Here is a 13,610-nt window from a genome sequence, read left to right as displayed (position 1 = left end):
CTGTATCCTTTCCTTAAAAACAGCTGGAGGAAGACCTTTCTCATTATTTATGTGTTGTCAACCAAAAGTAGTCCCACATATAAGAATTCTATTAGATTCATCCTTCATTTATCCAAATAAAATTTTATTTTGCCATTTTCAAAAGTGGTTAAAAATTCAGATTTTCCCTTTGCTTAATAAGCCATTTCCATATAGAAAGTACAAAACACATTTCAATGAAATTAGTTTAACTTCCTCAAAGATCAGTATAATACCCATTTGGGAATGGTTAATGTGCAAATTATTTACAACTATCGTATTGATTAAAACTCTAAATAAAAAAAGTTAGACTTCAACATAATTTCATATTTTTCAGGTACTTAAAAATGTAGCTTTTAAAAAATACTCTCTGAATTCAAGCATTTTACTAGATATTTAAATAAACTAGTCTGTGTGTTGAAGCTTGGATCTTTCTCCAAATCTGTGCATATGGTCAAGATTCCATGGAATTCTTTCACAGTTTAGTTTGATTTTATTGTTTTTTTTTAAATCTAGCAATTTTTTTTAGCTGTAGGCTAGTTAGAGCAGTGAAAAGTCAATTTTATGAAATTTAAAAGGTTTTTATTCTTATAAACAATTTTAAATTAATAAAAGGAAGATTCAGTTTATAATTTTAACATTGTGAAGTAGTTGTACATGAATTTTATTAAATTGCCATGAAATACATTAATCCTTGATATACTCTCAGGCAGCATTCTTTGAAACATGTAATGTTAGTTTTTTAGTTGTTTTTTTTTTTAATGTTTTATTTATTTTTTTGAGAGAAAGAAATAGCAAGCAGGGAGGGGCAGAGAGAGAGAGGGAGATAGAATCAGCAGGCTCCACGGTGTCAGTGCAGAGCCTATCATGGGACTCGAACCCATAAACCATGAGATTATTACCTGAGCTGAAATCAAGAGTCAGATGCTTAACCCACTGAGCCACCCAGGCACCACAAATCTGGTTTTAGATTTTGAAGCTTTTTTTTTTTTTTTAATATTTCTAAGTAGTAGCAAGGATTATATGACTTTTATTCGTTCTTAAAGTTTTAATGAATGTATTTTTAATAGGAAAGAATAGTGTTATATTGCTATTACTATATATGTCTAATAGAGCCTTTTATAAATCAAAGATACATTATTGGAACTTTAGTGATCTTAATTTTCCTATATCTATGTATATTTTTCCATTTTCTGATCTTGAGAATTGATTCATTATTTCCAGTTGTGCCAAATAAAGACTAAATAATAAGCCAAGGGAAAATAATAGAAGTGCCTAGAAGGATGATGCAATAATGAAATAAGTCATCACTGTATCATCTTCAGTTTCCTTATTGCATAGCCCATTAATTCTGTATCATTTCTCATGAATGTTTAAAAAGAAAAGTCTGGAGACACTGTCTTTGTAGTCTTCTTCTTCTGTTTTAAGTTGTTAGGAAACACAATAGAGAATTCAGTATTTTTTCCTTCCCATCTATAATGTGAAAGAGAAGAAAGTTGGCATAGGAAGATGCTTCAATTAGATGAATCAGAGGATGGCTGCAGAGAATGATAGTTGTACTCTAGACATGAATGATGATGGTGACATTGAGTGCACAGGCAACATCACTGACTGTTGTCTTCAGGGGACAAAATCCTAAATGAATTTTCTCAGACTCAAGAATCGATGAGTAAACAATATAGTTCAACAGTATGGTTCTCATTTTCCCAGGTTTATTGAGATATAATTGACATATAACATTGTGAAGGTTTAAGGTGTACAACATGATGATTTGATATGCACATATATTGCAAAATGATTATCATAGTAAAGTTAGTTAATACATCTGTCACCTCACATTGTTTCCATAGCAGTATATTTCTAAAGACAAAAAGGAAATAGGGTACTTCCGTCTAGTCAGCTATTCAATAAGAAGGACTTCGTCACTCACTGTATCGTGACAAGAACCTCAACTGCCCTGTTTTGCTCAAAGGATGCATGGCAGTACTCTTTCTTCTCTTATCATGTTGGCACACCAAAATTTATTTGAAATGGTTCATAAATGGACAATTATTGAAGGCTGGTATGTAAGAACAGAGATTAGAAGAAAATAGATGACGTGGAAATGAGATAATCCATTGATTAATCGTTGTAATTGGCGTTAGAAAATCTAAAAATAAAATACATATTTTGCAGTTTATGGAACAAGGAAGATGTCTGTCCTCTCTTCAGCATAATTATGAGCTACCGAAGTTTTCCAAAGTAACACATTTTGATTTATACAGGTACAGAGAGCAGACCCAGAAGTGATAACGCCCGCCTCTTAGACATGTATTTGAAATCTGGAATTGATGTTTACAAGATATTTCCAAGTTCATGCATGACAGTTAACAAGCTGTCAGTTGCCCATATGGATATGTTGTCTTTCAAAACCAGGAAGATACGGAATTAAGAATGGGTTGGCTATGTGTAAATTCTTATTTAAAATTATAATGGATTTGTTTTTTATTATCTCTTCCTTCTTACTTTGTTATTTATAAATTGACTTAAATATTAATAAAATGTAACGATTTCTCCTGCTTCAGTTATTGAAAGGAAAAAAAAGGAAGTTTTCTGAAGAGATTTGGCTCACTGGATTCCCTGAAGAGTTTTTAATAGCAGAGTCTGAGTGAATTCAGGCCTTAAGTAGTCTCAGAGTTCCTAATTTCTTCAGCATTTCATTTTTTTGCTAGAATGATGGTAGGTGTTGTGGCTGAGTGCCGCCTGAACCAGTGTCATAGGAAATACAATCTTTCATTTACAGAGTCATCTTATTAAAAAGCAGGTTTCTCTAAGAAGTTCTTTCCTCACCGTTTCATGTAATGGTGCTATTTGTAGAATTTCTTTCCAAAGAAATTAATCAAAAACAACCAATTGACTTAGAATTTTCTGGAAGAAGTCAATTATCTTCCCTTCAAATCTATTCTAAATTCATTTCCTGCCCATTTTTCAACAGGATGCTGTGATAGCCTATTGTATACACATAGTTATACATCTCAGAGTAACCACATTTTCTAAACTAAAAGTAGGTACAAGTACCTTAACACATTTTTCTAAATTAATGATTTTTATTTTAAAATCTTACAAAATTGTTTCAAATCACATACGATATTTTAATTTATTTATACTCAGTAATAGCAAAGCCACACAAAAAGAGATAGCATGCGTGGGGAGAAAAGTACTTTATATTAGGAACATCCTAGGAACTTGGGAGTTACAGGTTCACCCACAACCTATGTTCTGCATGTGCTCAGAATGGACCTCACATTAAAATTTCTACATAAAGCAAACGAGTAAAGATTTCAAAACAAACATTAAACCTCGGATACACTTGATGAGCATCTAGAGAATCCATCTCTTCGATTTTAATAAGTCATGGTAAAAATTATGGGTGAATAAGTTTGTGATTACACTTAAATGTTTATGAATATGACTAAGACTGTCATAGTTTGCATAGGCCCACAAAATACTTGTATTTGTTAGTGCTTCCATTTCTTTGAAAACAGAAATTCTACAGATCACTTGTGGAATGTGTGATGTCTCAAGGATGATGTCAGAAGTGCGTCTCTCTTCAGTCCTGACCTCCACATCCAGCTCATCAGAGGGGTTCATGTCATGTTTGTCTCTTTTCTTGTTTTCTCCTGGACTGCTGCTTTTGTTCCTTCATAAGCTCCCAGGCACGTCAGAGAGCAAATTCTGGCTCCCTTACTATAAAAGAGACTTAGCATTCATATTACTTTGCAGAAAGTGCTCATGAAAATTTAGAAACCTTGTGCTCTTCGGAAGACAGTCCTATAACAACTAAGTGCTTTCTCTAAATGATTTGATCATTTTAACAATATGGATTAATTTATAGGCTTTCCAGTGGAGATTTCCGATCTAATAGGAATGGCAAAATCTATTAGTAAAGAAGTGACTGTAATGCATACATATGTATGTGTATTATGTTTATGTACACACACACATATATACAGAAACTTACACATATTTGATTCTTTTGCTTATAGGTATCCTAGCTCTGTCCCTTCCTAACTTTTTTATGTATTTATTTATTTTTTAGAGCACTGATATTTGCATTTAATTGGAAGCAAGATGAAGAAGGAGCAGTGCATTCACTAAGGAGTCTGTCTGCTTGCTTCTGTAGACCTACGTATTAAGGAATTCTTCTGCTTCTTCTTGCTTAGGAGTTGATCTGCTCTGTGGTCCTACTGCTTTGGAGTTTGCCTGCTTTTTTTTCTTGTCATTGCCAGAAGAAATCCTGGTTGGAGTGAAACAGTGCATCTCTGTCTAATTACCATGGAAGGTGATAAACTGACGCCCACTTATTAAAGTTACATCTCACTCCCCACAGAAAACCATTCTTCAGCGTGACTAGAAACCAAGCCCTTGTGAACACTTCTATTGAACATGACTCATGGAGAAGAGCTTGGCTCTGATGTGCACCAGGATTCTATTGTTTTAACTTACCTAGAAGGATTACTAATGCATCAGGCAGCAGAGGGATCAGGGACTGCCGTTGACAAAAAGTCTGCTGGGCATAATGAAGACGATCAGAACTTTAACATTTCTGGCAGTGCATTTCCCACCTGTCAAAGTAATGGGCCCGTTCTCAATACACATTCACATCAGGGATCTGGCATGTTGCATCTCAAAAAAGCCAGGCTCTTGCAGTCTTCTGAGGACTGGAACGCAGCGAAGCGGAAGAGGCTGTCTGATTCCATCGTAAATTTAAACGTAAAGAAGGAAGCTTTGCTAGCTGGCATGGTTGACAATGTGCCTAAAGGCAAACAAGATAGCACATTACTGGCCTCTTTGCTTCAGTCATTCAGCTCTAGGCTGCAGACTGTTGCTCTGTCGCAACAAATTAGGCAGAGCCTCAAGGAGCAAGGATATGCCCTCAGTCATGACTCCTTAAAAGTGGAAAAAGATTTAAGGTGCTACGGTGTTGCGTCAAGTCACTTAAAAACTTTGTTGAAGAAAAGTAAAGCTAAAGATCAAAAGCCTGATACCAGTCTTCCTGACGTAACTAAGAACCTCATCAGAGATCGGTTCCCAGAGTCACCGCATCGTGTTGGACAAAGTGGGACAAAGGTCATGAGCGAACCCTTGTCGTGTGCTGCAAGATTGCAGGCGGTTGCAAGCATGGTGGAAAAAAGGGCTAGTCCTGCCACTTCCCCCAAACCTAGTGTTGCTTGCAGCCAGTTAGCATTACTCCTTTCGAGTGAAGCCCATTTGCAGCAGTATTCTCGAGAACATGCTTTAAAAACACAAAACGCCAGTCAGGCGGCGAGTGAGAGACTTGCTGCGATGGCCAGATTGCAGGAAAATGGCCAGAAGGATGTTGGCAGTTTCCAGCTCTCAAAAGGAATGTCAAGCCATCTCAATGGTCAGGCAAGAACATCATCAAGCAAACTAATGGCTAGCAAGAATACCACGTTTCAGAATCCGGTGGGTGTTCCCTCTTCCCCCAAAAATGCAGGCTATAAGAACTCACTGGAAAGAAACAGTATAAAACAAGCTGCTAGTAATAGTTTGCTTTTACATCTTCTTAAAAGCCAGACCATACCAAAGCCAATGAACGGACATAATCATAGTGAGAGAGGAAGCATTTTTGAGGATAGCAGTACACCTACAACCATTGATGAGTACTCAGATAACAATCCTAGTTTTACAGATGATAGCAGTGGCGATGAAAGTTCTTATTCCAACTGTGTTCCCATAGACTTGTCCTGCAAACATCGAATTGAGAAACCAGAACCCGACCAGCCTGTTTCTCTAGATAATTTAACTCAGTCCTTGCTAAACACTTGGGATCCCAAAGTCCCCAGTGTCGATCTCAAAGAAGATCAAGATACCTCAAAGAATTCCAAGCTAAATTCGCACCAGAAAGTAACACTTCTTCAATTGCTCCTCGGCCATAAGAATGAAGAAAGCGTCGAAAGAAACAGCATTCCTCAGGAAGTACACAGTGACGTGACAAAGTTCGGTTCACAGAATTACACGAGGACTTCTGTAATAGAAAGCCCCAGTACAAACAGGACTACCCCAGTGAGCACTCCTCCATTACTGGGATCCTCAAAAGCAGAGTCCCCCATCAACCTTTCCCAACACTCTCTGGTCATCAAATGGAACTCCCCACCATATGCCTGCAGCTCTCAACCTGAAAAGCCAGCAAATACTGCGTCTAACCACTTGATGGACCTTACGAAAAGCAAAGAATCGCAAGGAGAGAAACCAGTCCAAAATGAAGGTGCACAAAACTCTGCAACTTTCAGTGCCAGTAAACTGTTACAAAATTTAGCTCAGTGTGGAATGCAGTCTTCCGCAGCAGGAGAAGAGCAGAGACCTAGTAAGCAGCTGCTAAGTGTAAACACAGATAAACCTGTAGGCATGGTTGACAGATTAAATAGTCCTCTGCTCTCAAATAAAACAAATGCGGTTGAAGAAAATAAGGCATTTAGCAGTCCAGCAACAGGTCCCGAATCAGGACTTTCTGGTTCTGAAATAGAAAATCTGCTTGAAAGGCGCACTGTCCTCCAGTTGCTCCTGGGAAACCCCAACAAAGGGAAGAGTGAAAAGAAAGAGAAAATTCCTTTAAGAGATGAAAGCACTCAGGAACACACAGATAGAGCTTTAAATGAACAAATACTGATGGTAAAAATAAAATCTGAGCCTTGCGATGACTTACATATTCATAATACAAATGTGCACTTGAGCCACGACGCCAAGGGTGCCCCGTTCTTAGGTATGGCTCCTCCCGTGCAGAGAAGCGCAGCTGCCTTACCAGTGCCCGAGGACTTTAAATCGGAGCCCGTTTCACCTCAGGATTTTTCTTTCTCAAAGAATGGTCTGTTAAGTCGATTGCTAAGACAGAATCAAGAGAGTTACCTGGCAGATGATCTGGACAATAGTCACAGAAATAGTGAACTGACACTTCTAGAATCAAAGAATCTTTGCATGGTTCCTAAGAAAAGGAAGCTTTACACGGAGCCTTTAGAAAATCCGTTTAAAAAGATGAAAAATAACATAGTCGATGCTGCAAACAGTCACAGTGCTTCAGAAGTGTTGTATGGGTCCTTGCTTAACCAGCAAGAGCTGAAATTTAACAAAAGTGATCTTGAATTTAAATATCCTGCCAGCCATGGTTCAGCCAGCGATGGTGAACATAGGAGTTGGGCCAGAGAGAGCAAAAGCTTCAATGTTCTGAAACAGCTGCTTCTCTCAGAAAACTGTGTAAGAGATTTGTCCCAGCACAGGAGTAACTCTGTTGTTGAGAGTAAAAAGAAAGGACACAAAAATACTGTGACCAACAGCAAGCCTGAATTCAGCATTTCTTCTTTAAATGGACTGATGTACAGCTCCCCTCAGCCGAGCAGTTGCATGGATAGCAGGACATTTCCATACCCAGGGGGAGTAAAAACTCCCATGAGCCCTTCTTTTCCCGAGCACATGGGCTGTGCAGGGTCTAGACCAGAATCTGGGCTTTCGAATGGGTGTTCCATGACCAGTGAGAAGGGACCCATTAAGTGGGTTATCACAGATGCAGATAAGAATGAGTATGAAAAAGACTGTCCCAGACTGACCAAAACTAACCCAATACTGTATTACATGCTTCAGAAGGGAGGCAGTTCTGTTACCAGTCGAGAAACACAGGACAAGGACATTTGGAGGGAGCCCTCATCTGCTGAAAGCGTCTCACAGGTTACAATCAAAGAAGAGTTACTTCCTGCTGCAGAAACTAAAGCTTCTTTCTTTAATCTCAGAAGCCCTTACAATAGCCATATGGGAAGTAATGCCTCTCGCCCACACAGCGCAAATGGAGAAGTTTATGGACTTCTGGGAAACGTGCTAACAATAAAAAAAGAATCAGAATAAAATGTACCTGCCATCCAGCTTTGGATCTTTTTAAAACTAATTAGTATGAACTTGAGATCTGTATAAATAAGAGCATGATTTGAGAAAAGCATGGTATAATTGAAACTTTTTTCATTTTGAAAAGTATTGGTTACTGGTGATGTTTAAATATGCATACTACTTTTTGCTTTACGTTAGATGTCATGAGGAAACTACTGAACTAGCAATTGGTTGTTTAACACTCTGTATGCATCAGACAACAACTGTGAGTAGCCTATGAATGAAATTCTTTTATAATCACAAATAATAGGCATAAATGAAAATGTAAATCTCCATCCATAGTGGATTAATGCATTTTACTGCCTTTATTAGGGTACTTTATTTTGCTTTGCAGAAGTCAGTCTACATAACACATGTGTTTTTAAGTCCAAATTGTTAAATAACTCTTTAAATGTTAATTATTGAATAAAAAAAACCTAATTCACTTCTCATTATCCGATTCAAAAATAAAACAGAAAAAATATGCTTACATTTTTCACTTTTGCTAAAAAAAAAAATTATTTTTAACTCTTGGAAGGGGTTTTGTGGTTCCCAATGTGTCTACCCCACCCCAGTCCTTTTCAATACCTAATTCTTTAAACCTTGTACTACTTAGTAAAAATTGATTACAACTGATGGAAGTTTGATAGATCCTTAAAAACAAAAAAAAGGCAGATTTCCATTTTTGTATTTTAACTACTTTACTAAATTAATATTCCTCCTTTTACAGAATTAGGAAGTTAACATTTATCTTCAGGTGGTTTCCTGAATAGTTGAATATTTAAGAAGTAGTTTTTAACAGAAGCAAAATGGCTTTTCTTTGGACAGTTTTCACCATCTCTTGTAAAACTTACTTCTCACCATTTCTGTGGTACCTGTGAGTCTTATGACCAGGGTTTCTTAAAAGCTGGACTCAGACCACCTGCATTCGAATCATCTGGAGCACTTGTTTTAAAATGCAGATTCCTAGACGGCATCTCAGATCTACAGAACAACAATCTGTGCTAAGTGGACCTGGGAATCTCCCATCTGCATCTTAACACACTCCCCAGATGTTTCTTCTGCATGTTGAAGTTTGAGAACCATTGCTTATGACTTTTCTCAGAACACAGGATTGTAAAAAAAACAAAAAACCAAAAAAAAAAAAAAAAAAAACCCTATTTGATGCCTATATTTTCCCCAGTACAGTTATACATCAACCCAAAATTTGCAATATTGTAGTTCATATATAACCGCTATGTCTTTGGAAATCGGGTTCAGAATACTTTTTATGACAAAAAAAAATTGGGTGGAGGGGACAACTTTCATATCTGGCTCAACATCTCAGGAAAATCTGTGATTATTTATGTGTTCTAATGAGTAACATCTACTTAATTAGCCTTAGGGATGGAATAACAGGGCCACTTACCAAACTCAGGTGATTCCAGGATGGTTTGGACACTTCTCCTGAATACATCCTTAATTTCTATTAAAATCATTGTCCTAAGAACATTGCTGACAAAGGTGAAAATACTTACTTCAAACCCACGAATGGCACTAAACTCAGATTGACTAACAGAAAAGTAGAAAAGGCATGGCGTGACAGGAGTTGTACACAACCACTCCATTGGATCTATTATTTTAAAATAGTAATTAAAAGTAAACACGGGTGTTATCTTGGAAGAACTTACTATTGAGCCACATGGGGTTTTGATCTTGAAACGAATCCGTATGTTTAAGTGCAGTTTTTACAGTCCACCATTCATTCACCAGATATTTTTGTTTTTAAAAGTGAACCAGGTTTGCAACTGACCTATCAAAAAATCATTACATAATCAACTATTAATTAGAAGGATATCTATTTGAAGTTGTTCTACTTGAAGTTGTTTCTAAGATTTTTATATTAAAAATGGGCGTTATTTCCTAATATGATCCAAAACCCTAAGTGATTATTTTTTCTCAAAATGATTTGTAAATAGTTACTGGATATATTATAAAGCAGTAGTCAAGAGTGAATATTATGCTACATCATGGAGAGATGAAGGCATATGCTTATTCTGAAATGGAAATTCCACTGGCCAGTGAATATATTCTACTCCATCCCATATTTACTCTGTGACAATCTTGTGACAATATAAATGAGCTTTTAAGCAAGTCATTTTTTTTCCTGCCATTATGAAAAGTCTGGAGCCTTAGAGGTAGGTTAGAAAAATTGTTGGTATTCCCTTTTGATTAGGGGAAAAGAGGCTTTTACAAAGGAGTGAAATTTAGGTCAAGGAAAAGGACATCAAGGGCCAGCATTGCTACATTTTTGTTTGTTTCTTTGGTTGGTTGGTTTTGTTATCATTATTAACAGTTAAAGGGATGAGGGTATATAATACGTAGATAAACACGACCACAAGAATGATGTTCTGATGTACTGGAGAATGTCCCCAATTTGAGTTTAGGGTGATTTTAAAGAAGAGTGGTGAGAAAGGGCATACATCCATATCCACTTTGTTTATGCATATGTAGATACAAGGATGCACATACACACGTTTTCAAGGACTATTTTAGATATCTAGACAATTTCTTCTTAATGAAGTCATTTGTGAAAGGGTACTACAGCTCTCATTGGCATCAGTAAGGTAGCATTACCTGTTTATTCTCTGGTACATCTTACAGAAGAGTAAACTGGTGAGAATATATATTTTATATATATATATATATATATATAATATGTATATATATATATATTGACTTGTTACATGAAGATGTTAAAATCAGTTTTTAAAGGTGATGTAAATAGTGATTTCCTTAATGAAAAATACATATTTTGTATTGTTCTAATGCAACAGAAAAGCCTTTTAATCTCTTTGGTTTCTGTATATTCCATGTATAAGTGTAAATATAATCAGACAGGCTTAAAAATTGTGCATGTGTGTATACAGTTGCAAGTCTGGACAAATGTATAGAATAAACCCTTTATTTAAGTTGTGATTACCTGCTGCATGAAAAGTGCATGGGGGACCCTGTGCGTCTGTGCATTTGGCAAAATGTCTTAACAAGTCAGATCAGATGTCCGTCCCAACAGGACAGTATTCCATTTCCGGACATGACTTCTGTGGTTTAAGCTTTGTGAAAGAATGTGCTTTGAATCCAAGGGTCTTAAAACTTTTTAAAATCAAGTCAACCACTTTTCAACATAAAGAGTTCAGACAACTACTTTCATGAATTTTTTAATCCCATTGGAAATGTAACATTATACCAAGAGTGTTCCAGTATGCTGGAATACAGGCACATTACCATTCATGATATGAATTCTGGGGTTTACACAACCAATTTTGATGCAATCTGCTTAGTAATATAATTTGTCATTTTTATTAGAAATTTAATTTCTTCATGTGATGTCATGAAACTGTACATACTGCAGTGTGAATTTTTTGTTTTGTTTTTTAATCTTTTAGTGTTTACTTCCTGCAGTGAATTTGAATAAATGAGAAAAAATGCATTGTCTTTGGTTTGAAATGACTGTTATTTTGTGGGCTTTCTCTGGTTTTTAGGTTTTCCATAAATATAAAAGTCTCTGGTTATGAAAATAGCAAGTCTTCAAGGATGCTTTGCCCTTCTTAGAAAAATTAAGGCGGTGGGGGGGAGGGGTGCGGCGAAGAAGAAGGTGGCCAGCAACTTAGTGTATCTAGAAGCAGAGAACAATTAAAGCATCTCTCAAAAAGATAGTCAGCCTACCTGTCCTCAATTCTGTTATTTGGTGTATAACTGAATGATCACTGTAGATTTTAAAAGGGAAAACGAATTTGTACAATGTTAAAAAATAAAGACTTGATGAATATTTGTTTTAAATTAAGATTTTATTAGAAGGTTTTTATCCAGTTTTCAATGAGTGTTATGTTTATTTTAAAATTAAAATGGTCTTCCATCACATTCCAAAAATGAATGTATATGTGTGTACACATGCATCCATATATATATATATATATATATATATATATATATATATATATAATATAGGTATAGGTAATGAGCAATTGACAATGATAAGTGAAATACATATGTAATAAATAATAGAGACCAATTTTTTTTATGGAAAAAAAAACACAATTTTTGTGAACTGACAGCCTGGGAACTTTTATTTTACAAATATGTTATTAATGATAATTTAGGAAGAAGGCATTTTCCCAAAATGAGTTTATATTTTCTGTCACTAAAATAAGTCTATTACAATAGTGAAAATTTTGCAGGTACTCTCCTAACAGGTTTATAAACCTTGTCTAAAACATAACCAAGTAGCAGAAATACATTCAACTCTTCTACATTATTAAAATACTGAAAAAGTTAACACTTTGCTATAACATACAGACACCATCTTTAGAGTCAGAGATGTGCAACCATGTTTTGTTTGATCTATTGATTTATATTGTGAAAATACATAACAGGTGCACAGAATAATTGCCTAGTAAGGGATTTTTTTTAAGTTTACCTATTTATTTATTTATGTCGTCTCTAAGCCCAATGTGAGGCTTGAACCCATGACCCCGAGATCAAGAGTTGCATATTCTTCTGACTGAGCCAGCCAGGCACCCCAAGGGATTTTTAAGAAGAGAACCAGTTAGGTCTTGACTACAAGATAGTGCCAGTGATTTAAATGTGGAGAGTCTTTAGTAAACAAAGTTTTTTCTACTACTGGTATCACTAAACTGTGACCTATTTGGTTATTAAAAATGGGTTTTAAATATTTGTTATTAAGCATGCCACTTTTTGTTTATTCCATGAAACTTAGAGGAGTATCTGACACCGGCACCTTGTAGGGTTGGTGGAGGAATCTATTGGTATTATTTAGCATTATCTTCTTTCTACATTTCTCTAAATGGTCCAGGACTATTTACAACATTTTAAAGATGCCATGTTATGGGTAAGTTTTGAAAAACCAGAATTAATGTACTCTTTTGAGTTGTAGCGGAATAACCCAGGCATCCTCCCTTCTCCCTTCTCTAATCTACAGAAATGTGTTCTGCTATGAAATTCCTAATAAGAGGAGCTGGTCCTTGAAAGGAGAATGGAAACTTTGGGGGTTTTGCCAGTAAAAGTCTAATTACCTGTTGTACCATATTTTCCTACAAATAGCCGTGAGCATCTTAGAAGTCTTGCCTTTTAGCAAAGAAACTATCAACTCTTCAAACACCATGGTGCTGAGATAGGCCTTGGGCAAGAATTCATGGCCTCTCCTGAGAATCATGAACATGTTTATGTTCCAGAGGGCTACCTTTGTCTGAACTATCCAAAACCAAACTCAGGCAGAACATGCTGTCTTGATAAGTGTGGCACAAGTAACTCCTTGATGATAAGACCTTCAACCAGGGTAGGAGCTGGAATTAACATTAAGCTATTTTAGATTCTAAAGGAAATCTGGGTCCGTGTGGTGTAGAAATGCAAAAAAACAAGTGCCACATACAAACTAGTGCACTAGAATGAACATTCATCAGAGGACTTTGATGGCGCTTAGCTATAAGACCAAATGGCCAGGTTCTAAGAGTTATTAGAAAAGTAAAACATTCAGTAACTAGGTGCTGAGTAAAGATGTGTTAAATTGATGTAAAAGCAGAAGCTCATTTCATATGTGTGGAATTGGGCAGAAAGATGTAATTTCCTTACTGTCTTATACATAAGGTAAAATTAATGTAATAAACATTTTATTTTTAATTACC

General features: G+C 36.0%; 1 protein-coding gene across 1 annotated transcript in view; it reads left to right on the top strand.

The window, feature by feature from the left end:
* NRIP1 (nuclear receptor interacting protein 1) overlaps positions 1-11,403 on the top strand; it is a 98,050-nt gene extending 86,647 nt beyond the window's left edge. Inside the window, exon 4 of the mRNA XM_030329365.1 lies at positions 4,097-11,403. Coding sequence (XP_030185225.1) covers positions 4,444-7,911 — 3,468 coding nt within the window. The 5' untranslated portion in view covers positions 4,097-4,443 and the 3' untranslated portion in view covers positions 7,912-11,403. The remainder of the gene's footprint in view (positions 1-4,096) is intronic.
* The last annotated feature ends 2,207 nt before the right edge of the window (positions 11,404-13,610 follow it).

This window comes from Lynx canadensis, chromosome C2 (genome assembly GCF_007474595.2).
Source record: "Lynx canadensis isolate LIC74 chromosome C2, mLynCan4.pri.v2, whole genome shotgun sequence".
Classification (NCBI taxonomy): Eukaryota; Metazoa; Chordata; class Mammalia; order Carnivora; family Felidae; genus Lynx; species Lynx canadensis.
This window is presented reverse-complemented; position numbering and strand designations above follow the sequence as displayed.